Source organism: Hesperophylax consimilis, chromosome 31, assembly GCF_061612785.1.
Source record: "Hesperophylax consimilis isolate HC1 chromosome 31, BYU_Hcon_1.0, whole genome shotgun sequence".
In the NCBI taxonomy this organism is placed as follows: Eukaryota; Metazoa; Arthropoda; class Insecta; order Trichoptera; family Limnephilidae; genus Hesperophylax; species Hesperophylax consimilis.
Window position 1 is genome coordinate 3,293,895 of NC_142866.1, and position 26,507 is coordinate 3,320,401.

A 26,507-nucleotide genomic window follows, 5' to 3' on the forward strand; every position below is an offset into this window, starting at 1 on the left:
AACCCAATTGTCGTATTACATTCCATAAGTAAGCATTATTTTACTTTATTTTAAGCTTATTCACACCGTATTATATGGATCAGTTTTAGAAACATATACTATCACATAACAATGTAGCGATTCTCAAGTGTGCTCATCGTTGTTTACTGGGGTAAGTAAATTATGAGACATTTGTAAAAGTGTCTTAACTAAATACTCTGAAACTAACTACGACTCTGAAAATAGAAGCTGCCTTACTTTGCCGAATTTGGACTTCGCAAATTAGTTCATAACGTGGCGAGTAATTTGCGCTCCCATGTAGAAATGTCTATTCATTCAAAAGCAGATTTTACTTTTAAGAACCAAATGGTGATATTATAATGCGAGATGCCTATTTACTGTCAGATTGATTTATTGACGAATCACAGTCAGCCTTACTCCCTTCGTTCTTCAACAGTTGATTTTACCCCTCGCCATTAGCTTCTCGTCTATTGATTCCTATGTCTGTGGCATAGATCCAATATGCAGATTCTTTAGTGTTTTTTTTTAATAAATCTGTATAAATTCAGATGCTTGATGACTATGGTTTAGCATAGGGATTTCCATTCTGTTTTAGCTCAGGCTTTCCTTGGTTCTTGAAGTGCTTTCCAATAGTCCTCACTAAAGTGAAAAACTGGAATTTATTAACGATCTGATGAAATTAGCAGCATTTGGAAAGGGAGAATTCGAAAACAACATTTGGGAACCACTGATTTAACAAATGTAATAATTTGATCAAAGCTACCTACTCTAAGAACTGATTGAAGCAGATCAACCATTTTTGAAATTCATACACACCATCTTCATAACTGTTGAAGGAAACAAGAAACTCAAATATTGTAAATATGACTAGGGCCATCTACAACGGTAAACCCATACATCATAATCAGGGCTATAAATGGACTATTAACTTTTAAGAAGAATTAATATGATTACAAAGATTACATATTTGTTTTTTTTATTTATTCATTTTTTATCGAGGTAAGTATACACGAAGGAAAAAAAAATAATGTCCCAGAAAATGGTAAAACAATAATCACCCTAAATAGATTACGATGTAATAGAATGAGTGTAATATTACAACCTTTGTACATTATCAATATGCTTCTGTTCTTCTTCTTCTTCTTCAATGGCGCTACAGCCCATTTCGAGCCTTGGCCTCCTTTAACATGAGCCCCCACCGCCCTCTGTCCTCAGCCGTCGTCTTCCAATCTGCAACATGGAGTAGTCCTCTGGCATCTTTCCTGACATCGTCCTCCCATCTCAGCCTAGGTCTGCCCGCCTTTTGTTTGCCTCCCGGGTGTCCTGTTAGAACCTTCTTTGGTACACATGTGCTTGGCATTCGGTGCACATGTCCGGCCCATCTTAGTCTTTGGAGCCGTAAATGAGTAGAGAGTCTGGGAGCTTGGTAGATGTCATATAGCTCCTTATTGTGGCGGATTCTCCATGCCTCTCCCTCTCGCACCTCTCCTAAGATTCTTCGAAGTACCTTTCTTTCGAAGGTGTCCAGCCGTTCCGCAGACTTTGCTGTCAGTGTTCCCGCCTCACATCCATAGGCCAAGACCGTTCTAATAATATGCTTCTGTTATGAATTAATAATTATTATTATTGTATTTTAAAACAATGTAAAAGGGCGAGGTTTTAATTATTTAATAAAATATATTGTTAGCATGTTGAATGTTAATTATAAATTTTTTTAATTTAGTGAGAGGATGGAAACCTTCGGGAAATTGTATCTTTTTTCCCTTAAAGATTGATAATTTAAGTGCTGTGAATTCATTCAAATTTATGGACACCATTTTTTGACACTTTATTCTGACTTTAACGTAGGTTGTTTGAATTAATAATAATTTTATTGTAAAATGTAAGAGTTGAATTTGGCAACTGTGGAATTGTTATGGCTAAATCTTATGTTATAAAATGTAATTTACAAAATGTTCTTTATGGTTTGGTTTTGGAGTTCAACTAGAAATAAAGTAGGAAACACATTTTGTAGCAAGTTTAAATAATTAGAATTCAAAACATTCAGACTTTACCTCTTCAATACCATCATATAATAGAAGACAAAAGGGGTTAAAAAATACAAATTAAACTTACTTAATGATATTTACCCCATATTATTAAAGTGTGTCATTTGGCTTCATTTAATTTTAAGCCCAATGAAAACAAAAATTATATCCTCAATCAGGTTGAAATTATAAAATTACATAAGTTTATATAATTTAATAAACATTTCTCAACATCTAATTTTCAAATACTTTTTGGCAATCAACTTTACGCGCTTCTTTAAAAAAATATTGTTATCAGTTCAAAATCTAAAAATTGTTATTTACTTTCAATAAGAATACTGAGTAGCATTACATATATTTTCATTTGCTACTAACCTTTATTTTATACGATCCTAAAAATTTACAATAATTATTGGATCTATTCCTCTTGACAAAACAATATAATATGTAAAAACTAAAGATTAATGGCAAGAATTTAATTTCATTACAAAAAATTGAATGAGAAGCCAGTGATTAGGAAAAACCATATTAGTATTATTGGACCAAAATAGTTAACTTGACTGTTTAATGAATTTGATATTTTAAACGCCTTATATTCCTTGTATAATGAACCATAGTTCAATCAACTGGCTCACAGTAAACACAAAATAATATACTTATTCAAAATATTTAATAAAATTACATTCCCTTATTTTGAAATATACAAATCATTTATCACACAACTTAAAAATGAGATTCACATAAGTATTAAACCTAAAATATAGTATTAAAGTTTGAAATTGAAAATTCTAAATGAGCACCATCTTAAAATAATAATTTTCGAGATCAAAATTTTATATGAATTAAAATAAATCTTAAATGGAGTGTTAAAAGAAAATTATTTGTAGACATATTTGCTTACAATTGCCATGCATATTTTTTAAACTATTATAATTGCAGAAATTCAAAACAGTTTTTATCTTTGAGATTCTAAATTAATATTTTCATTAAAATTATATATTAATAATGAAGCTATTTGTAGAAAATAACGGCCATTGTTCCCAACTTTAAGATCGATCAATCTGAGGCTCCAATCAGCCAAGCTATTTATTCAGTAATGCTCGATTCGCCTGTTTCCAAACATCTTTATCGTTGATAATCTTAAGTGGCCCCGCCTACTTTCATAAAATGTTAAATTAATATTGATGAGTTAATATTTTACTTATTAATAAGGATAATTAGTTTTAAGTACCGTAATACATAAACCGACATTTTATATTTCTTAACCAACGCATGTAAATATGTTAAAAATAAAGCCTTAGCTTGACTTATACTAGTGCTGCGAAAGTGCGAAAATACATTTATACAAATTTGACGATTGATGTTTCTCCTCCGTCTGTTAACATGAAACTAAGCAACTTGGACAAAATAAAAACCAAAAGTAGCAAGAACTTCACGCAGAATGGGAATATGAATATTGTGGAGTTTACAACATCATCCAGCATTCGAAAGGGAATTTTTGAAAATCGAAGTAATTTTTTGCTCACTTTTTATAACTAAACCTCTTACTAAGCCAGAGGTTAATCTAGCTGTTTGGTTCCTCTAGCTCGATAGGAAAGTTGCATTGGGAAGAGCGTAATTGTGCATTAGAGGAATGTTGAGCTAAAATTTCGGTTCAACAGTTGATTAGTAGGATTGGGAACAACAGCCGTAAGTCTTACTTTCCTTTAAATCGCAAAAATTTATGACGAAATCCAAGTAGCACAACTTTTCCATTAATTTGACAAAACTGAATGAGGAATTTTAATTTATTCTGTTACTACAGATTTGGAATTGAACTCTGCCAGTGGTGTAATAATGTACTTACCAGCGGTCATGACCTGCTAACAAGTTTCTACTGTTTCTAAAATTTCTTGCCAACTGCCAAATGATTAGTCATTAATATGAATTACATTGTAATTATTACTTCTTCACTTATGTACAAGAAGTTAATAATTATTGTTATTTAATTTGAATTAGGAACTATTTTTTCTTAAGGCATTGTAAGCAAATAGGTATACTAATTTCAACAGCAGATGATGCAAAGTAAAATGTTAACATTATTTCTCACCAAGTCCATTCCCAATATTTTAATATTTTGCAGCCTTCAACTCGTCATGTCTACTCACAACACAATAAGAATAATATATTAATATTTCAGATATTTTTTATAGGAACTACTGTAAATTAAAGTAGGTAAAAATAAAAATTTATCTAATTTTAATAATCTCTTCTTTGAATAAATATAAAATGAATCAGTTGATTCTCAAAACCAAGCAGTCACTAAAAAAATAATTTCCATTCATAATACCAAGAGTAGGAAATAAAAAAAATAAATTTAAAATACGAAATTGCACAAATTTGTGTTGGCGGCATTTAATCATATATTAGTGTATTTCACATATTATGTAATTCATTATTCTAAGATGGGAGGACTCATGAGTATAAGTCCATTTTTGGTCATTTTGAGATAAGTATCAAAATATGTATTTAAAGGTTTTCGTGGTTTTATTTTTTATATTTATATATTAAATACAATACAAAAACATTATTTAAATGTTAAATTATCACAAGCTAATAATAATTTTCTTCAATTTGTTTTTGCTCTACTGTAAAGTTGTTGCTTTGTGCTTATACTCATAAGTCCTCCGCCATAGATTTATTACCGCACTTAGTGATCAATTACTATACTTAATAAAAATTAAAGAATTAATTATGAAGAAAAAAAAACTATTTTAGATCGGTGGTAATAAAGCACACTTCTGAAATGGTCTGATCCTTCGGCCGGGAGAAACGGCAAAAAAATTATGAAAAGAACTCTTGATAATTTCTATTTAAGTAAATCAATAAAGATTACATCTTCCATAAAGACAGCTGTTATATTATGATCTAATCTGATAAGATCCCTTTATCTTATGACCAGTTAACTCGTTATTAGAATAAGAGTAAAATAATTGATGATCTTAATTTGGGAAAAGTTGCGATAACAGTTGTTAATTGTCATTCTGAAAATCTTCTCAAACCCTTATTAGGAACTAGTTAGTTGGATATAGATAAACACAAATATTCATAATCTTATATAAAAAAGAAATCTAAAAATTATAGTATAAAAATGTGGAAAGTAAAAATGTTTAATATTTAAATATAATTCAAAAGGACTGGAACGTAATTGAAGTTTTCAACCAGGATAAATAACATATTCTGTATTACCATTATTCACAGATCATAATATCTTTCAGCCAAAATCTTGACTAGAATCATGCCGAAGAAGACCATCTCTATTAGAAGACGTACCAAAGACCTTAATTCATACATAAATCCTCTTTCATATTAAGTGTATGACATATACCTACAACTGGAATAGCATTACAAAGATAATTGTCTAAATGTGACACTCAATAATGGTTGTCATCATTAAGTTCTCCAGACTCCGCCATTGCATTCAGGCATGCCTCAGGCTCTTGTAGCGGTCCTTCTCGTGGTGGTCGTACGGACCCTCTCTCTCAAATGTGGCGAGCTCCATTCCTGCAAATGCGGTCAAATACAATTTTACAACATACAATGCTAATTCATAATTCCGATTAAATATGCTGAAGTGTCCATGAGATAAGATTATTTTACGAGACGCGGTTAACGCTTCATTTATGGTGCTAAATTATACCGCGCTCGGTGCCAGACTCTGAGTTACCCCATACAAATTCATAATAACAATAATGCTTTTTTACAACAAAAATAATAACATTAACTATCAACAGTAGTTATGAAAGCGACGTAGTTCTTCTTGCACTGGTATAAGCACATTGACTTTGCTTGTAATATCGCGCAATCATAAACCAAACATAAATGTGTCGAGTAAAATATGTATAAGTTTAGCTGAAATTATTTATTGAAATAAACATTTTACATTGGTGATCAGCATTTGGAATATGTTACACAATATAATATACATTTGGGTACCATAATATACCTATATGTACATATGTATTTATTTTTTTACAATAATTATAAATTCTAACAGCCTTATAAAAAAAAGTGGTGTAAATATTATGCAGCGCGTGAGTTTAGAACAGTGAAAAACTTGACTTACCATGGCGCTTGTTCGGTTAAAATGTTCTTAAACCAGGCTCGAGGCCGGCTTTACCACCAACGTTGAACAGGTGTTTAAGAATCGAATTAGTTCAATACTATATTAGTTTCGACGGTAAGTGATTATGATAATACGTAATTATAACTGCAAAATTGAAAAGACTTATAAAAGTAGCACCTTTACGTGTAAATTTTTTACTACAGGAAAATGTAAAAAACTTTTACCTTGAAACTAATTTTGCTACAAGTAATAAAAGAACTTATAGGTAATGTGTAGGAAATTAGATATATTATAAGTGCAAAAGAAAATAAAATAAATAATGCAACAATATTTTTCGCAAGAAACACAATATTTATTTTTTATTTTATTTTATTTTATTTATTTATTTAACGCCCAGAGGGCTTTTACATGTGGGTGGTACAAATTTAATGACAGTTTTGAAACATAAGAAAGAAAAGAAAGAAATAATAAAAATAAAATTACATAAGTATATGCGAGAAACAAAATTAAAAATATCAAGAACATAAATTAAAAAATACAGCGATTTGACTGGTTTACAAAAATATAACTTCCATTTAGGAATACATAGTATTGAAATAGGTCTTAGTTAATGTTAAATATATCGACATCACCTAAGTATTGGTTTCCCATAGTGTGAAACCGTTGTATTGGGGAGTTCGCAATGTAATTTCGCTTATGTGTGTTGCAGTGGAATAGTGTATTTTGTCGTGTTGTTATTGTAGGTATTCGTAAGTTTATGAGTTGCAGAAGTTCGCAACAGTCGAATTTAGAGTTTAGAATCTTGAATAAAAAAGTAAATCGTTTATTTTACGCCTGTCTTCCAATGTGTGTATTTTTAGAGTATTTAATAAGAAATGATATTGTAAGTCTTCTAGTGGGATATTTAATTTAAAATTTATAAAACGCAGAATTTTTTTTTGTATTCGCTCAATGTTATTAATGTGAATTTTGTAAGAGGGAGACCAAACTACTGAGTTGTATTCAATTATGCTTCTAACTAGAGATATGTATAACAGTTTAATGGCTTGTATGGAGTTAAAGTTTTTAGTTGTTCTTAATACGAAGCCTAGTGTTTTCATGCCTTTGTTTACAATTTGGTGGATATGATTGGCGAAACTTAGTTTTTCATCCAAAATAATTCCGAGATCTCTCATTTCCGTGACTCTTTCTAAAGCTGTATTGTTAATGGAATATTCAAATAAAACAGGATTTTTATTTCTGCAGAAAGTCAGGGTTTTGCATTTGTCTACATTTAAAAACAGATTATTTTGTACGCACCAATCTTTAAACTTATTAATATTTGATTGTAGTATTTGGCAATGATTTACATCAGTTATTTTTTTGTATAGCTTGATGTCATCAGCAAAGAGCAATACCTCGACATCGTCGAAGCAATTTGTTATATCGTTAATGAAAATGAGAAACAAAACGGGACCAAGGTGACTACCTTGCGGTAGGCCACTGGTCGCACAGAAAGCTTTCGATAGCAAAGATTTTATTTTAACAAATAGTTTACGATTAGTTAAATAGCTAGTAAACCATTTTAGCATGTTGTCTCTTACTCCTAGGGCAAATAGTTTTCGGGTTAGTAGTTTATGGGATACTTTGTCGAATGCTTTTGAAAAGTCTGTATATATGCAGTCGACTTGTTTATTTTTTGCAAAAGATTCTAATATAAAGTTTTGAAATATTGTTACGTTAGTTGCGGTTGATCTACCTTTGATAAAACCGTGTTGTTTTTGGTCGATTAGTTTTATTAATTTGGGATAGATTTCATCAAGGACCATTGATTCAAAAAGCTTAGAAAGTACTGACTGTATACAAATGGGGCGATAATTGGTTATGTCAGTGTCGTCTCCTTTTTTGAGGACAGGTGTAATGAAGCTCGATTTCCAGCGGCTTGGAAAATATCCAAGGAACAAGAGGCGGTAAGTACACAATACAAGTTATAAGTTATAAGTTACAATAGTACTGTAAGCGGTTTAGATAATGCATTGGAGCATTTTTTAAGGAATATTGGTGGAATGTTGTCTGGGCCAGCAGATTTTTCAGTGTCTAAGGAAAGTAATTTCTGTTCGCAAGATTTTTGTGTGATATGGTTATATATATATGTAAGTAAAAGGTTTCTAAATATTCCGATATAACCTAACCTTACTTAAAACATATTTGAGGTAACTAGGTATCATAATTATAAAGTTTTATCTTCTTATTTTTAAGCAAAACCTTAAAGATACTCCAATCAGAATTTTCCTTCAGTTATGTGTAGCCTGTTTTTCAGGCATGTAACTTTTATCTGAACAGGGACTATATTATTATGTAAATATATTTGTAATAGACGTGTAAATAAAGAGAACGCTGTATTTCTACATGATTCTTCAAGCTCAGCTTTCCTAAGTGAATGCCTTATATCAATCTGAATGTAAGAAGCTGATTTTTTATTGTTTCTGAAGAAATAAACAAGCAACGCCAAGGAACCAAAGTTTTGCTAATCTTAATATGCATTCATAAATAACATTAAAGAAAATCACATCGCAAATAAAGTTTCCGCCAATGTATAAACATAAAATACAATGAAACTCGCCTACATAGAAGGATTTAAGGTAGCTGATAAAATGTCCTAAGCATGAAAACTGAGAAAATGGGAACCTTATGTGAGGGTTTTACTGTACTGATATTTACTAAATTAATATATATATTGCGCAACCCCAAAATTAATAAACAGTTTTACATTATTGCCAAATGTGAGATAATTTTATTACAGGAATATATAATAAGTTTTTGTTTCTTATCACTTAATACTTACGCAAGCTGTAATACAGGATTTCATATAGGATCAGTTAATAACCAAGCAAAATTGGAGTCAGTATTGAATGCAAAGTGATGGGTGATTGATGTTGGTACCTTGCTGGGTCAGCACCGGAGTGGTCAGCAGGTAGTTCCAGGTGGAGTCGTGGCGAGAGATGCCGGTCTCCATGTGGACGCGCAACAGCTGTTCGGACACGTGGCGGGCCAGGGCGCGGCACTTGTCCAGATTGATACGATTTCCAGACACTCTATAATTGAAATATACATAGCACATTAATGCAGGTCCATGTAGCAAGTAACAAAATAGTGGAACATTTAGATGATAAATTTGTTATGTTAATTAGGAGGTTAGATCTAGAAAAAAACCCGCGGAGCGGGTTTTTAACTGCTAGTAATAAATAATTATTAAATTCGCTCAGCACACGTAACCTCAAAAACTTGTTCGATTTATGCTCCGTGACTGACTGCAACGCGCGGTGCTTGTCAAAAAATGATTTTTTTTTCCCTTGCCTTCCCCGTTTCAAATGCGCAGAGAATGTTTTCCATCTGTCACATTACATTGCATTTTAAACAAAATTGTGTAAGGCAACGCCCCTATTTCAAATATTTGTGGTAATGTTGGAGATAATGTTTGTGGAAACAGTCGCAAAAGACACCGTTTTAAGCAAACATAATTTTTGTTTTAATAGAAATTTTACTTTTTAATAGGACTAAAATGTACGGATATATTCCACTTTTTGAATTTTTTTTTTTCAAATATTTAAAATTTCAAATTTATTTTCAAAATATTCACTTAAAATTGCCTCACGTAAAAAAAAAGGATTGGTACACATTTTTTTGTGAAAATGCTTCGCAATTTGGGGTTACATGCGGTCTACATAACAAAACTTGTGATTACATAGATTTACATAATTCAGTGCCTTTTCTGAGTCAGCCAAAATTCAATTTTTCATATAATCTACCAGATGATGCAATTGACAAATCTTTATTCCTGAAGGCACTTTGTTGAAGTGGTGAGTCGAAATAAACCTCTACTTGTGAACCATCAATGAAAACCTCGATACAGGCTTAGGACGGGTTGTTTCGGAGAATTTGAACAATTCATCAAATTTCAACGTTCATTTTCGGGTTCTGTGAAAGACTTATTCAAGTTCTGTTATTATATCATTGTAGGCTAGTTGCTTGACAAAACTGAAATAAAACAGAACTTGAAAAAATCTTTCACAGAACTTGAAAATGAACGCTGAAATTTGATGAATTGTTCAAATTCTCCGAAACAACCCGTCCTAAGCCTTTATCGAGGTTAACAATTTACATTTGAATGAAGCAAACAAAAGAGTAACCACAAACATAAAGCAATTCTACATACAAACACAAAATATTTCAAAATTAAAGAAAAAATTGGATGTGTTACCAGATGGGTAATTTGACAGCATATTGTAACAATATTTGAACAATGAAATTTGTCATCGTCGAAAAAGGATACGGTATATTTCTGCTAAGATACAAAACCATAAAAAGTATGACCTTTTTAGGTGGGTTCGATATTTTACTGACACAAGATTGACATTGATGGATCACAAGAGGACAATCACACTCGAATGAGTTGCTTACGACTCGGTTTTGTAGTCGACAGCTTGGCTGTAGAATGATTTGCCGGCTTCTTTATTTACTACCTCTTATAACATGCGTCTCTTCAAGACCCAGGTTCACACCTTTCTTTCCTCAATAAGACTTCACAACAGTATCCCAAAAAAATAAAATAAGTGATGGAAACATTACCAAAGTACTTCGAATTGAGAATGTACCTGGTGGAGGCTGCCTGGTTGATGAAGTGAAGGTCGCGGCAGGTGACGCTGAAGCACGGAACGGCAGGCTGAGTAGAGGCAGCGGCGGCAGCCAGCGCTGAGCGATAGCGAGCGTGATTGCTGCCAGGCTCCATGCAGCGTTCCAGCGGGGGTAGCTGTTGGGCCACATTGCCGCACCGGCCCCACTGAAAATATCAATCAATCATGTAATCGTTATAAGACCTGGCAGTTACTTAGGACAAGTTTATTGGAAACTTCAACCATTCATCTTATAATAACAAGGTTCCTAAGGTATTTAAATCTAAAAGTAGCAATCCAAGTCCAATTCGACATTTGACAAAAAATCGAGCCAGTGCCCGAAATAACGTTTTCACATGAAAATATTTTCGTTTTGAGAAAACTAGAAAAAATGAAACCGGTTGAAATTTTTTTTGTTTCCCTGTGTGGACGTAATGTAAAAAAAAAAAGTGCAATTGAATATTATTTATTTGAGTATTGTATGAACATATTTAAGGCTTAAAACCATTGAGAACATGACCATTCTGAATCTGTCCCATTAAAGCATGTTGGCATTCAACAGAAATAAGTGTATATATACCATAACCACATAAAGCTGTGTAATAGGTATATTATGTAATATAGAAAATAGTCTTACAGTTTTCTTCAGACGAGAGATGGGTGTCATATTCAGGGCCCCCACGATGGCCATGAGCGAGTTGAAGTTGCCGAGGTTGAAACACTCGCGGGCGCACAGTACCCAGTGCTCCAGTACACGAGCACGCTGCTTGGTCTTCAGGGCCTGAAAAGTCATCAGTACTAATTTAATTAATACTTATCTTATGTCTTCTGTAAATTGTAGAAAACAAAGTAGCTATCCACGTCTGTCTGTTGATTTTAATAGGGTTATCACTGTCATTTAGAGAATTTCTTCCGGAAGGTTTACTTATATAATTCATGCATATTATATTTAAACAATGTAAAGAATAGCCGATGTTTTGTAATCAACTCGTTTATACTAAAATAAAGTCGCTATCTGCGTCTGTCTGTTCACTTAGTTGTTCTAAGCTATGCAACGGTTTTTGATAGGGTTTTCACTATCATTTAGAGAATTTCTTCAGGAAGGTTAATAAATATATTACATGAATATTATATTTATAGAAAGTAAAGAAAAATCAATCAACGCCGGGTACTTGTCAGCTAGTTTAATACTATTTCTGATTTGGTAATAATTATCACTTCAGTTCAATAAATTTCATTCTCTTGTATGTACTCCTCTTTTAAAACTTTTCATTAAAAATGGTGACGAATACCTACTATTGTTATTGTTTGTGAATCAATAATTTTTTTGTCTATAAAATATGTACCAAACTAGAACACATCATCCCTGATCATGCAAAACTCACCAATACATATAATAATTAAGTCAGAAAATGTAGTTTGAAAGTTAGGATACGAAGGTAAAATCAGATGACATGATTTGAGTTTTTTCACCCCCGATGATGGACACTGTAATGCTGTCAACGTTGGCTTAAGAAAGAGGTAGCATAACACGGCGTAAAACCCCAAAATAAATCCCTACAGTAAAATCAGAGACCTTTACATTTTATCTGCCTACGTGAATAATAATAGATGAGCTTGAAAATCATACAAATTTCCAACGTTAAAAGACATATGGTTAGTTTTAAAACATCAAAGAAGAGCCATTACATAATGTTTCAAAGTCTCAGTTTTGTTTTTTGCCCTAAAACTGCAAACATGTTCACTTGCTTCCCGGTAAATATGTAGTAGAACCTCGTTAATTCGAAATCCACGGGACATCAAAAATCAAATTTCGAATTAACGAATTCCCACGTAATTCGAAATTTTATAAAAAAAAAACGGCGATAATCGATTTTCTCGGCCGCCTCTTCAAATCCGGGTGGTATTTTAGCTGTAAATTCGTATTAATACCAATTATTTATTTATTTTCGCGGCCGATTACCGTAGCGGCAGGCCCTTTAAATTCAGATATTCGCAATAAATTCGTAAAAATGCTATATATTTACGCTTAAATCGAGATTTCGCTGCCGATTTCGGTCGCGGCCTACCCTTTAAATTGAGATATTCGTAAAAATACGATATATTTCCGCGTAAATAGAGATTTCGCGGTAATTTTCCGTCGCGGCCGACCCTTTATTTCAAATATCTGAATTTAAATTCGTAAAAATACGATATATTTCCGCGTAAAACGAGAATTCGCGGCCGTATTCCGTCGCAGCCGACTCTTTAAATTCAGATATTCGAAATAAATTCGCAAAAATACGATATATTTCCGTGTAAATCGAGAATGCGCGGCCGACCCTTTAGATTCAGATATTTGATATAAATTCTTAAAAATATGATATATTTCCGCGTAAATCGAATTTTATCGGCAGTTTTTCGTCGCGGCCGGCCTTTTAAGTTCAGATATTTGAAGTAAATTCGTAAAAATATGTCATATTTCGGCGTGAATCGAAATTTATCGGCCGATTTCCGTCGCGCATTTTTAGCGTATTTTTTAACTTGGATATTCGAAGTAAAGCTAATAAAAATACGATATATTTCCGCGTAAATTGAAATTTCGCGTCCGATTTCCGTCGCGGCGGGCCCTTTAAAATTCAGATATTCGAAATAAATTCGTAAAAATACGATATATCTACGCGTAAATCGAAATTTAGTTGCCGATTTCCGTCGTAGCGGGCCATTTAAATTCAAATATTCGAAATAAATTCGTAAATATACGATACATTTACGCGTAAATCGAAATTTCGCGGCCGAGTTTCGTCGCGGCCGACCCTTTAAATTCAGATATTTGGTGTAAACTCGTAAAACTACGACATGTATTTGCGTAAAACGTATTTTCTCGGCCCTTCAAACTCACATATAAGAAATAAATTTGAAAAAGTACCTACGACATTCCAGTGTAAATCGATTCAGATTTACAAAATAATAATACTTATATTAGGACGATGTATAACCACGTAAAAATACATTTTTCGGCGTTTTACCGCCACGGCTGACTTTTAGATTCAGATTTACGAAATATTATGATTTATTTTCGCAAAAATCAAATTTTTTCGAATTCCACGAAAAAAATTGTCGTGGGTTATTTTTATAAATTTAGAATTACGAATTAACGAATTTCGAATTAAAAAATATTTTGTATGAAAAAATTTTTCGGCGGAAATTTTTTTGGCGAATATTTAGAATTACGCGTTTTTTCGAATTATCTGGGTTCGAATTAACGGGGTTCTATGTATAGATATTCAGAAGAAGCAAAAGGTCACAGAGAGGTTAATAATAATTTTACAGAATAGAGATAGATATTTCTCTCCATATTATCGTGTTTTCTATTATCAAAGGGAACAAAAACCAAAGAAAAGTAGTTGTTTTTGACAGGTTGATGGTTGGTGGAAAACTGTGGGGTAAAACGGTTATGGTTACAGTGGAATAAGTGATGTGAATTAAGTAGAACAAACAGAAGAAATTTTATTTTTCATATTAATTCCACACAAGAGGCTCTGAGGTTTGCCTCCGAGCATTTATGTGTGCAGGATCGTTTTAAGGAAAGGAAGGACGTCTCGAAGAGACCAAGTTGTAGGACGGAGGAAACGTGAAAAAATGCACAGTTGGTTGTGCAAAAGAAAGACTTCTCAGGTGCATTTGCAAATGAAAGATGTATTTTTGGCACGTCTCCAACTGTAACAGTGCCAAAGGGATCAATAATGTCAGATATTAGTGCACCTTTTATTGAAATACCAGTAAAACCGACAGCATTCGCATTTGACATGTATTTTAAAAACTTTAAAAAAAAAATTATGAGGCAGTATTATCAGTTTAATATAAAGAGCCGTATACAGCAAACTATACCTTGAGTATGTCAGAAACGACCAAGTAGCTAAGACGGTTGAACCAGTCAGCATAGGCCTCCAAGTTCTTGGTTTTCTTGGGCTCGTGCAGTCCCTCCTTACTACTGGAGGGCTGAATGAAGGACTGGATGAACTCCTCCGGACCAACGAAGGACAGCCGGTGCAGCTCGATAAGAGTCAGCTGCCTGGCCAGCGCCAGTGGCACCAGCCCAGTGGATAGAATGTCCATCTGAAACGTCAATTGTGTCATAAGAATGTCTTGTTCTATCATGGTGGTGGGGGGTTTACCAAACTACCCCTCTCTCTTCAGCCTTAAAAAATACTGCAATTGGGGATTCCATAGTTCCTCTGACTCCAGACAGGAAACCTGTGAATTTCGTATATGTCTTGGAATTTAAAAGTCCACCAGGGAGTAAATACACAGAAAACGAGCTGGGAAGCTTTCTGAAAAGGTAGTATGTTGCCCAGATTTTCAATTTGTTTATTTGCTAAAAATGTTCTGTGGAATAAATTAATGCACCAAACCCTTTAAAATGCGGTTTTCAATTCTCTTTAAGAAAAGACACATAAAAATAGCTTTTATGTGGTTAGGTTTTCTATGAAATGCAAATGTTAATTTATTTTGCAGAAAATATCTATAAATTTTTATTAGCAGAATATTTGAATTTATGCAGATTTCATATGTGTGTAGGTTAGAGGGAATTGGAAGTAATTTAGTTCGAAAATATCTAACTAGGTACTATAAATAATACAAAATGAAAAGCGGAGTAATAATTCATGTTGTTAAATGTATTTTTTTATTTATTTTTCAAGGTTTTGTCCAAATCTCTATATTTTTTATTTATCTAATATAACTGTTAATGATTCTTCATCCACAGTATCACCTCCAGTAAAGTACTTTAATTTCGGGAGGTGATTCTACCTGATGGTAGAAGAAAAAAATATTTTTTATAAACTTTTTTCGAAATTCCTATGGTTATTTTCTCATAGAAAAATATTTTTTCCGTAGAAGTTTTTTCATACAAACAATTCACCTTTTTTACCAAAAAAACTACCATAAAACGTTTTTTTGAATCTTTTTTACTTGTACTAACATGTAGAATCACCCCCCGAAGTTAGCGCCCTTTACCCCGGACACTTGTATATCATGGAACTGCGAGTTCGTAAGATTTCGATTTCGTTAGCAGATCGTAAAATGTGCTAAGTGTAAAGTGATTACAGTGTGTGTAGAAATATAAAGATACGAGTATGAGTACCAACAACTCTGCCATAGGTCACCCCAAGTGGTTCACTTGGCGACTTAGCAGGGGATTCCCGGGTTCTACCCAACTACCACGTGGCGGGCCGGATTCGGAGAGACTGTTTGATTTTACCTCTCCAGCAGAGACTCTCTCTTGCACCGCAGTGGGGGGGATGAATTCAAACATCTGACCCCCAAAATCCTATCCACCCCTCAAACCTGTTTCCTTCCCAGATCTTCCTCACCTTCCTTTCCTTAAAAAAACCCACGCAGACCCAAGATGACATAAGCCCTGAGGGAATTTATTTTCCTCAGGGCTTCCTGTGTGGAGCTAATGTAAAAGAAAACATATTTTATACATATTACGAATCCGATACACAAAAAGTGTTTTATTTTCAATCTATCGAATGGCTTCATTCCACAGAAGGACCAAAATGTCCTGCAAATTCATTACGATAATCATAACTCCTTTTATAACATGTACTAGCTCTTGTTTTAAGGGCCAAGTTAAATCGTTACCAGCAGCAGGATTCCAAGCCCATCGCTTCCAGCTGGGGGAGATTGAACAAGGGGGGCAGAACGTTACCTGGGTGAGCTGGTCCACGCTTGAGACGGGCTGTATGTCCGCCAGGGACTCTTCGTAGCGCTCCAGTGAGGTGAGGCGGTCCAACAGCTTCTGCAACAGCACGGACACCTCGTCGCGGATCGTGGCCATGTCCTCGGCGGCGCAACTGGAACAATGTTTAAAACGATACTTAATACAACAATAAAAATTCATGCACAATCTATTTTTGCGAACTACTTATTAGCATTATCCACAATCCGCACGGCAAGCATTGGAGGCAGTTCCCAACAAAACATAAGTTTGCAGTCAAAAGGACAAAATAAAAGTGTTCATCATTTGTAACTATTAAAATATATTCGACCCTTTCCAATATCTATCCAACAATATAATAGCCTTTAATATAGGTGTAAAGTTACAAGTACAAAATTTAAAGTGCAACAAAATATAAAAATACAAAAGTTAGGAGAAAACAAAAAATGTTAAAATTACGAATTAATGAAATATATCAGATAATAAACAAGGCAGTTAAAATACCTGGATCAAAAACAAGAAAAAGTCTTCACAATTGTCATATCAAAGAACTATACTTTGCATATGCATGAATTAAGAGTTTGCATCGACTATGTGGTTTTCATTTATGCTTTACATACTATTATAAAAAAGTATAATATATTAAATAAATAAAATGAATCTAATCGGAAAATAAATAATGAAATACATTTCTTACAAATCGCACAATCTATCTTATAATTAATTATCTTGTTGTAACTGTGTTTTTTATGAATTTGATTCTTTGAATTTGCAGATATTATTAAATAAAATCGTAAACAACTTTACTTTTCTGAATGTTCTGAATTATTAAATGTAATTGAATTGAAAATAACCACGCGGCACACGCATTTGTTGTGTATTTGTTGCGTATTGAACAATGCCATAAGACTATCTCCAGAATGCTATAAATTCAAGCAAAACAAAAGTAAAAACAAATACAGGGGACAAAAGACTGAACAATACTCCATGGTTTGATGCTGAACTTGATACACTTATTAAAAAACGAAATAGTATATTTAAACTTTGGAAACAAAATCAAGAAAGTATTCCTTTGACAATAGAAAAAAATAAAGCTCGTAATACTGTCACCAACTATAGAAGATACATTAAATCTAAATATTATACGAAATTGATTAATGAAAACATTAATAAGCCACAACGAACATGGAAAACAATCAATTCCATTCTATCAAATAGCTCGCGAAACCCAACAATAGCTTGTAAATCTCTAGTCATAAATGACAAAGAAGTAAAGGGACCAAAAGAGATTGCAACTGCATGTAACACATTTTTTCTCTCAGTTGGGGAAAGTTTAGCATCAGTCATAAAAACCTCAAAAACTGATGTAAATACGATCTACACGGAACTTCAAGCAAAACAATCTTTTAACATGATCAGGACAAATAAGAAGGAAATCTTACGGATCATATCTAACCTTAAGTCTAAAGCAGCAGCTGGTTCCGATGGTGTAACCTCTCTCCTTCTCAAAAACTGCAAGGGTGAACTGGTGGATGACCTCATTTACTTAATAAATCTCTCTCTATCAAAGGGTATATTTACAGATAAACTAAAAATTGCAAAAATTATTCCTGTACATAAAGATGAATGTAAAAAAAATGTCCAAAATTATCGTCCAATCTCTATACTTCCAGCTATCTCTAAAATTTTTGAATGTGTCATTAAAGAAAAACTATTGAAATATCTCGAACACAACAAAATTCTAACGTCAAAACAATATGGTTTCAGACGACGATCTAACACTAAATGTGCAGCTTTCGATTTTATATCAAATCTGCAGAAACATATAGATGACGGTGATTTTACGGCGGCAATATTTATTGATCTAAAGAAGACGTTTGACACGGTGGATCATAACGTATTGATCGAAAAACTGAAGCATTTGGGTATTGTTGGTACACCTCTGGAGCTTTTCCGATCTTACTTATCAAATCGCTTTTCGGCAGTAGAATTTGGAGGAGAAATGAGTGAATTAGGTAAAATAACATGTGGAGTACCACAGGGATCAATTCTTGGACCGTTGCTATTCCTAATCTACGTGAATGACATAACAAAGTGGGGTATTAAAGGAACCATACAATTTTATGCTGACGATACGGTAATTTTTTACAATAAACTGAAACTAGCGGAGCTTGAAACGGAGATGAATGCTGATATTTCCCATCTCACAAACTGGTTGAGAATAAACAAACTAACTCTTAACGCAAAAAAAACTCATTATATACTTTTCGGTAACAAGAAAATTTCGGCCTCGATTTAAAATTGGAGACAACTGCCTCGAAAAGAAAATGAACACAAAATATTTGGGTCTGATCGTAGATTCCCAACTCTCGTGGGATCTCCATATAAATCATATAAAAGAGAAAATTACCCCTATAACTGGTGTACTATATAGGCTTCAAGGATTACTACCCATTCCTTTACTAACTTCAGTATACTATGCCATGGTACATTCACACCTTTCCTATCTCTGCTGTATCTGGGGTTTTGCCTCAAAGAAATTGATAGCTGACCTGCAGGTGGTTCAAAACCGAGCTCTCAGAAATGTGTTTGAACTTCCATGGGACACTCATGTTAGGGACATCTATTCAGTTTCTGGTATCCTTCCAATTACAATCCTTCCTAAATATGAAATCACAAGCACCATCCTACAAATTACCCAAAAATCTACTCACACCAACATCAAGCCACTTTACAATCAAGACATCCACAACCACAATACTCGAAATAACAATAAAATCCGCATTCCTCAAACACACACTACAAAATATGGGTTAAAATCACTGAACTATATTGCCTATACACTATATAATTCGCTTCCAGATATGTACAAACACATCCACCATAATAAAAAAATTACAAAGCAATGCTTTAAAAGAATATTTTTTAACTACATTTAAAAATGAAAATATGTAACTGTGTTGTCATTTCTTGTTGTATCTTATCCATGTTTTTCTTTTTTCTTTCTGTACTTGTTTTCTATTGTTGTTTGTTCTACTTAACGTGTCATTATTTTAATTTATAATTTTTATGATGTATGTGAAACTTATATTTGTGCAGAGCGCATAGAAACTGCGTCTCTCATTCCCTGTGGAAGTGTACGACAGTGAATTTGTGTGAACAAATAAAAAATAACAGGATATTCAGCCGCATGCAACACTGAATTATTGTTCCCAGTCAAAAACGTGGAAAAAACTGAGAGTCTAACGAGGCGTCTAATTTCAAGGGGTTAGCGTACAGTGATATTAGACTGATTATGGATAAATAAAGTGGTATATTACGCTTTAGTGCAATCGCTCATACAGTACGGAATTATCGGGTGGGGAAGGGTTTATAAAACAGCTCTACAACCATTAATTACTATCCAAAAAACTACTTATTAAAATCATCCTAAAAACCATATGACTTCCCTACCCTAGAATATTTTCGAGAATTTCAAGAATTTATGGTATACTGACATAACATTACTAACAACCACACGAATACAAGGAAAATGTTGATATAGATCTCATTACATTGTATTTTATTGTGTCGAACCTTCGAGTGATGATGTACAAAAATTTTAATAAAAATACGTAAAATAGGACAGCGAAAAAAAAATCTGAGAAATATTACATATTTTTTATTGTTTTATACCGAAATGAGAGGAACGAAAAAAATTAAAACAAGGAGATATTATAAAAACGTACCTACATAACACTGGACAACAAAAATACGTAAAACAAGATAAACAAGTATTCTAATTTCAAGGAATTGACACTATGACCTGAAACTGATGTTTCATATTCACTATTATGTAATGGAGGTGAATAATTAAACATACTATGACTCAAAATAAGTAGTGTAGGTCAAACGACGCGTTTAGTTTCAATAATCTGGCATCCAGTGATCTAAAATAAAGCAGTTAAAAAATGATGACAAATCAGTAGTGAAAAGGTTAATAATTTAGTAGATTCATACCGTTGAGTGATTGAGCGCAGCAGAGCCATAACGCGGTCATCGCGGAAGTCATACGGGAAGCTGCGCGTCCACTCGCCCAGGAGGCGGATCAGGGACGTCATCTCCGAGAGAAGGGCCTCTCCGGCGGCTGTCCCGGGCACAGTGACCTAGTGAATAAAACAACACAATAATGCAGACTCCTAATCGTGGCAATTGGCAAAATAAACTAACGCACTTCGCTTGCTCGAAATAACGCAAATGCGGCTATCATTTCGCCAAATACTGTCACCAAATTAACTTTCAACTCTACCGGTATTTATGGCCCAGTCGTTTGAAATCTTGCCACATGAATTTAACGTCGTCAGATCGGCATTGAGTGCCATTGGAAATTTCCCTGTTAAGATAAGATCCGTCAATAGTTTGTCAAACACTTACGGGCCGAGATTCGGCAGTTAAGGTTAAACGCAACGCTCGTTGTATTCTACGTGCTCACAGATGGCGTTAATTAATTAATTTTGTTTAAATACGCTTTTGCAAGGTATTGCTTTACAGTATTAAGACAAATTATTTGTATGCGCCCTCATATACGCAATATGAATATGAATAAATAGTTTTGTCCATATAAAAACTCAATTCTATCGAGAAAGGCATACAAATACAATATTGGATTGAATCATCGGTAAAATATTGTATTTGTGTGCCTTTCTCGAAAGAATTGAGTCTTTAAACGAACAAAACTATTGATTCATATTCATATTGCGTATATACGGGCGCAAACAAATGATTTGTCTTAATATTGTAAAGCAATACCTTGCAAAAGCGTATTTAAACAAAATTAATTAATTAACGCCATCTGTGAACACGTAGAATACAACGAGCGTTGCGTTTAACCTTAACGGGGACCGTTCAAATGTCACACATTCAAATTGTTACTAAAAGTCCATTTAAAGATGGCATGTGTGACGTAGGTTCAAATAACTAGGTATAAGAGAGTAGTATACAAAATACATCGAAAACCATGGAAAACAGTAACTTTATGTACATATAGATCACATTATTTAGGTTTATGAATACGAAAACCCGCAAAGTTAATAATCAGCCCTGATCGGACTCTGACAAAAACAAACTTACGACGAAACAGATGTGGGTTTTCATACAAATTTAATAAAGTACGCGAAGTTAGTTTCTCATTAAACATAATATTGTTCCTTCATAAAGTTACCAATGTCCAAAATTAATTAATATACCTATATTGCTATTTGAAGTTTCATTTTGTTGCCGGCAGAGTTAGCTTAGGGGCAGTTTTGATTACCACACACAACAAATGTTATGCAATATATTCGCCACGAGTTCTCATTTCACTACAGAAAAAGGTTATTCAGTTGAAAATTCACCGCAGGTCGCGTGTAGCTTGATAGACCCAAGTACAATAAAACTTTTATACAGATTTGTTGTAGTCGAACCTTCAATATTATCGAATCGATAATAATAATAAACATATAAACCACGATGATCCTCTTACATGCATTTTCATTTTTTTATTTTTTTTATTTATTTATTCATTTTCGTGAAATCGTAATCGAAATCGTTTACATGTAATCAGTTTGTACATAAGTATAGGGTTTTCCAATAAGAGGTGTTATTTTGAATAGCCCGCTATTTCGGTAGATGTTACTTTTGAAGCTTCATTTTTTGACATTTGACAAGTAGAAACTACGCCATTAATAAAAATGGAACGATACACGCTTCAACAATGCATTGAAATTATTCAAATTCACTTGAGTGAATCAAATGCAAATCATCTCGAGTGATGAGGCCCATTTCCACCTCGGTGGCTTCGTCAGCAAGCAAAATTGTCGCATCTGGGGCTCGGAAAACCCAAGAGTTATTGTTGAAAAGCCTCTCTATCCTCGTGTGAGACGTGTGACTGTTTGGTGCGGTTTATGGTCCGGCAGAGTCATTGGACCTTACTTTTTCGAAAATGAGGCTGGAGCAACAGTTACGGTGAATGGATTGCGCTATCGAGTGATGATCAATGATTTTTTATGGCCGAAATGGGATGGTATTGATCTGGACAACGTTTATTTTTAACAAGACGGCGCTACGTGCCACATAAGCAACGAAACCATTGATCTTTTACGATTGAATATCAAAATAACACCTCTTATTGGAAAACCCTGTATTATGTAGTTAAATAAAACCAATTCTGGATTTTCTCACCTTACCTCTACCGAGACAGCATTCTATGCAATAAGTAAATTAAGTGAATTAGAAGAAGTGCGTGAACAATTTTTTATACCGAATATATAGATACGCAATTTTTTAAATAGGTAGGTTCGCGTATTTAATGTTGTAATAAATCCTTGTTTATAGCTCGTGACCTCGCAGTATTTTAAAATGAACAGATTTTGATATTATTTTTATAAAACTTAACAAAGACAATCCACAACAAAAGTATCTATGGAAAACTAGGTCGGCCTATAAAATTTACGATTGATAGTTTATAGCAAGAATCGACGCTTAGCGGGACCTTTCAAGTGAAAAAAAAGCAAAATATCGCTGATCGTCTTTTCTGATGATGTCAAATGTGACGGTCGGTCAAACAACCGAGCCATAGAAATCCTAAACCGAGCAATAATCGTGCAAGTAACCCATTTTGACGTCAAAATACTTTTAGATATAATTGCAAATGAGCATTGACTATACGATTATTTGGACTGGTAAGCAGAAGGCAGGCCTTTTAAACTTGTGCAACAGTAGACATAAGTAGACAACTACACTTTGATGGATATATTGTATTATGTAGATATATCAGATGCCAGTTCCATTAAATTCTACTTTAGTGTAACTGAAGTAATCAACTGCTCTCAGGTTAATTGCACTCAACTGGAGACATCATCAAGCGAAAAAAGAGAATTCGTGGAAAATTCAATTCAGGGGCGAATTATATAAGGGAGGGTTTAGGGGTTTCAACCGCCCCCTCCACCATTGGCCGCAGATTTGCGTAGGAAAAGATAAAAATAGTACTAGCAGATTGCATTCCTGGAAAACAATGTTATTTTTAACATATTTTTAATCAATTTAATTAATAAGCTGTAACAACTCAGAAATTCGACTCCATTGGATCGCGCACAATACTTTAATTGAATATTTCCGTCAGAACGAACCTCTTGTATTCATAATATTATATATCTACAGTTGCAGGTATTAACGTGTAGCTTTATCTCATTTGTAAAAGTGTCGTATTATTGTATCTGGTAATTTCTCAAATGATTCGGCATTTTTTGAAGTACGTAGGTTTGAAACAATAATCATTATAACACATCAAACCAAATGTCAGTTGAGAACAAACAAACACAGCAAATCACATGCACATAATATTATTTAAAAATACAAGTCATTCAACAAAAACAGTTATAACCAAAAACGCTAAATTTGCAAGTGTTCCAATTCCTCCGCTTAGTCAGTTTACAATAATCACTTCTTGGTGAAATGCTAAATCGTTGAGCGGTTTACTGTTTGTAGTTATACACACTGAGGAGATGTTTATACCTCTGCGCGGATAAAATAAAATGATAATGTTATTTAACAATTCGGAAAACGTTTAAGCTTTTATTGATATGTTTAATATCTTCGTCTAACCGTGTTTCATGATGAAATACACCAACGCGTAAAAGTAAGTAGTGATAACTATTAAGTTTACAGATGTCGGGATATAAAATCTCTCTTTTAGTCTCACAGAAATCGTTGTCTCCTTTACTGTCATGGTGAGAAATATGATCTATACGTGTTAGAAAGAGAAAAACCACGCTTTATATTCAAATCTAGAAGTTAACCCAGAATTAGAATATGCACCTTTACGAAACCAAAGGTATCGATTACAATTTTAAAAAAGAGACTTGTTAATTTTAAATGAATCGACAAAAAAGTGAGGACACAGTGTTTTATTTTTGGGGTATATGCTTTGTTGCGATACCTTCTTCTTTAGGCAACGTTTCGGATAGCCTTACAATATCCATCATCAGGACAAAGCTGTCCAAAACGTTGCCTAAAGAAGGAGGTATCGCAACAAATATGTATATGTATCGGGGTATTTGGGGTATTGGGGCATGAAGCAAAAAAAGGTTATTTTTTAACCTCCAATTGACGTCCAACGCTCCCAAGGCCTTTACAAAAACTATCTTATATTTAAGCTATTTAAAAAAAACGTTTAAAAAAAACATACCGTAAAATCTTACCGGGGAAATCACTTTTTTGTTGTAACTTTTGAATGAATTATGGAAAGTTACATCATAATGGTGTAAGTACCTAATGCGTTTACAACGCAGTACGGACCAATCGTTTAATTTTCAATGCATAAAGTAGGTATTTCGGATGTCAAAAAATAAAACAAACAAAAAAATGGTGTTTCCCGGGGATCGCGGACTGGTGTTACGCCACTGCAGAGAGTGCACAATAACTTCATTTCGGAGCGGCGCGCGGCGTGATTTACTCCTGAGTACACTTTACCGGAGAGCTCGCCCAGTATTTACTTCGGAAATTTTGGTTCAGCTAAACCAATCATTCCCAAAAAGGTCTATATCGACAAAATTGTAAATGGGGTTTTGTTACCAGTAGAAACGCGTTGCGCACATATACTCAATAGCAACGTTTGACCAAACTTGTACAAGAGCTTTGCAAGGATGGTGCAGACTTGAACTAATTGTGCTTGAATGGACTTCGTAGCAGAATATTAATACGTCAAACATTGTAAAACTTTAAGAAGACTTTTGACAATTTAATTTAATTATTACTATTACTAGATTTGTATTTTATGTTTTCCTTAAAAAATGTGTAACTATAAAACAACATTTATTATTTATTTAACAATTTTCCACCCCAAAGTAAACCCTATAATGTTTCAGCTTCAAAAACATTGAAGTTGATGAATTCGTAAAATATAAATACTACCCAAAGCATAAAAAATCGTTACGTGGTGTACGGGATAAAAAAGTTTGGGAACCTCTGAGCTAAACCTTAGAATATTTCACGGTGAATCGATGTAAAAGTTTCTTTGAAGTACAAAAATATCTCTCGAGTAATTTTGAAACGGCACACCAGTAATGAATGAAAAGTACCAATTCATGAACAGGAGATAACTGAAAATTGCATAATCTTTCAGAGAAAGCATCATTTTGCGTTCTCAACGTGAACTAATCATGTCTTTCATGTCTAATGCTACTATATTTAATATATAAAGTCCTTGTTCACAGTTTAAGATACAGCTCCATTATTTGGGTTCCTTCTGAACAAAATCATATCCTAGAAATAGAAAACGTACAAAAGAGGTGTATGTTTTACCTGCATTACATTCCTTGCTCAAAATAAGAATGCCCAATTTCAATACCTTGGAAGCACGCTGAAAATCTAAACCAAACGTGAACAAGACGTGCGATAAATGAAAATTCTTCTTTTTTTTAATGAAATAAAAATATCATCGGAATTCAAAATTACAGCAAATATGCTCAGAAATCGCTGGTTAAAATCCCTTTTGCTGATACGTAGTATATATCGTAATCTAACAACGTAGTTTCTGGTTTGTGACATAGTACCCCGGGTATACAGTACAGACAGAGGGTGCTTGTACGATGTCACACAAATCTGTTGTACCTATTCTATTTGTCAATATTCTCAAAACACTTTCTGAAGCTTTTCAAAGCAGATATTCAGTATTCAGTATTCTAGTATTTCGAGACAACAGAGAGACTGCCTATTGAATTTTTGACGAGTTTGTGAACTTTGACGATGAATAGTTAAGTTTGTAAGTAAATAATTGTACGGAATGACGGACGAAGCGATGCGACGCGGCGGTTCACTGTAATAAGTCACCTAGGTAAGCAAACTAAATAAAATTTGACGAGGAGCGCTGTAATCTATCGATGTTAGACCCTCGGCTGACGGGATTTAATTGCCGTGGACAAAAGCTTTAATTCGGTTGGATATTTTCGGATTTCAAGTGGATAAAACAAAGTTAACTCGCTGTAATGGCCGTGAAGCTTTTT

The 26,507-nt window shown here is 33.7% G+C and overlaps 1 protein-coding gene across 2 annotated transcripts in view; it reads right to left on the minus strand.

Moving 5' to 3' along the window:
- Positions 1-2,301: 2,301 nt before the first annotated feature.
- LOC149409349 (ras-GEF domain-containing family member 1B-like) overlaps positions 2,302-26,507 on the minus strand; it is a 254,186-nt gene continuing 229,980 nt past the window's right edge. For both annotated transcript variants that reach the window (XM_089649899.1, XM_089649900.1), the window contains 7 exons: positions 20,488-20,633; positions 16,480-16,624; positions 14,655-14,882; positions 11,422-11,565; positions 10,767-10,951; positions 9,055-9,206; positions 2,302-5,570 (listed from right to left, as the gene is read on the minus strand). In XM_089649899.1, the coding sequence (XP_089506025.1) occupies positions 5,488-5,570; positions 9,055-9,206; positions 10,767-10,951; positions 11,422-11,565; positions 14,655-14,882; positions 16,480-16,624; positions 20,488-20,633 (1,083 nt within the window). In that variant the 3' untranslated portion in view covers positions 2,302-5,487. The remainder of the gene's footprint in view (positions 5,571-9,054; positions 9,207-10,766; positions 10,952-11,421; positions 11,566-14,654; positions 14,883-16,479; positions 16,625-20,487; positions 20,634-26,507) is intronic.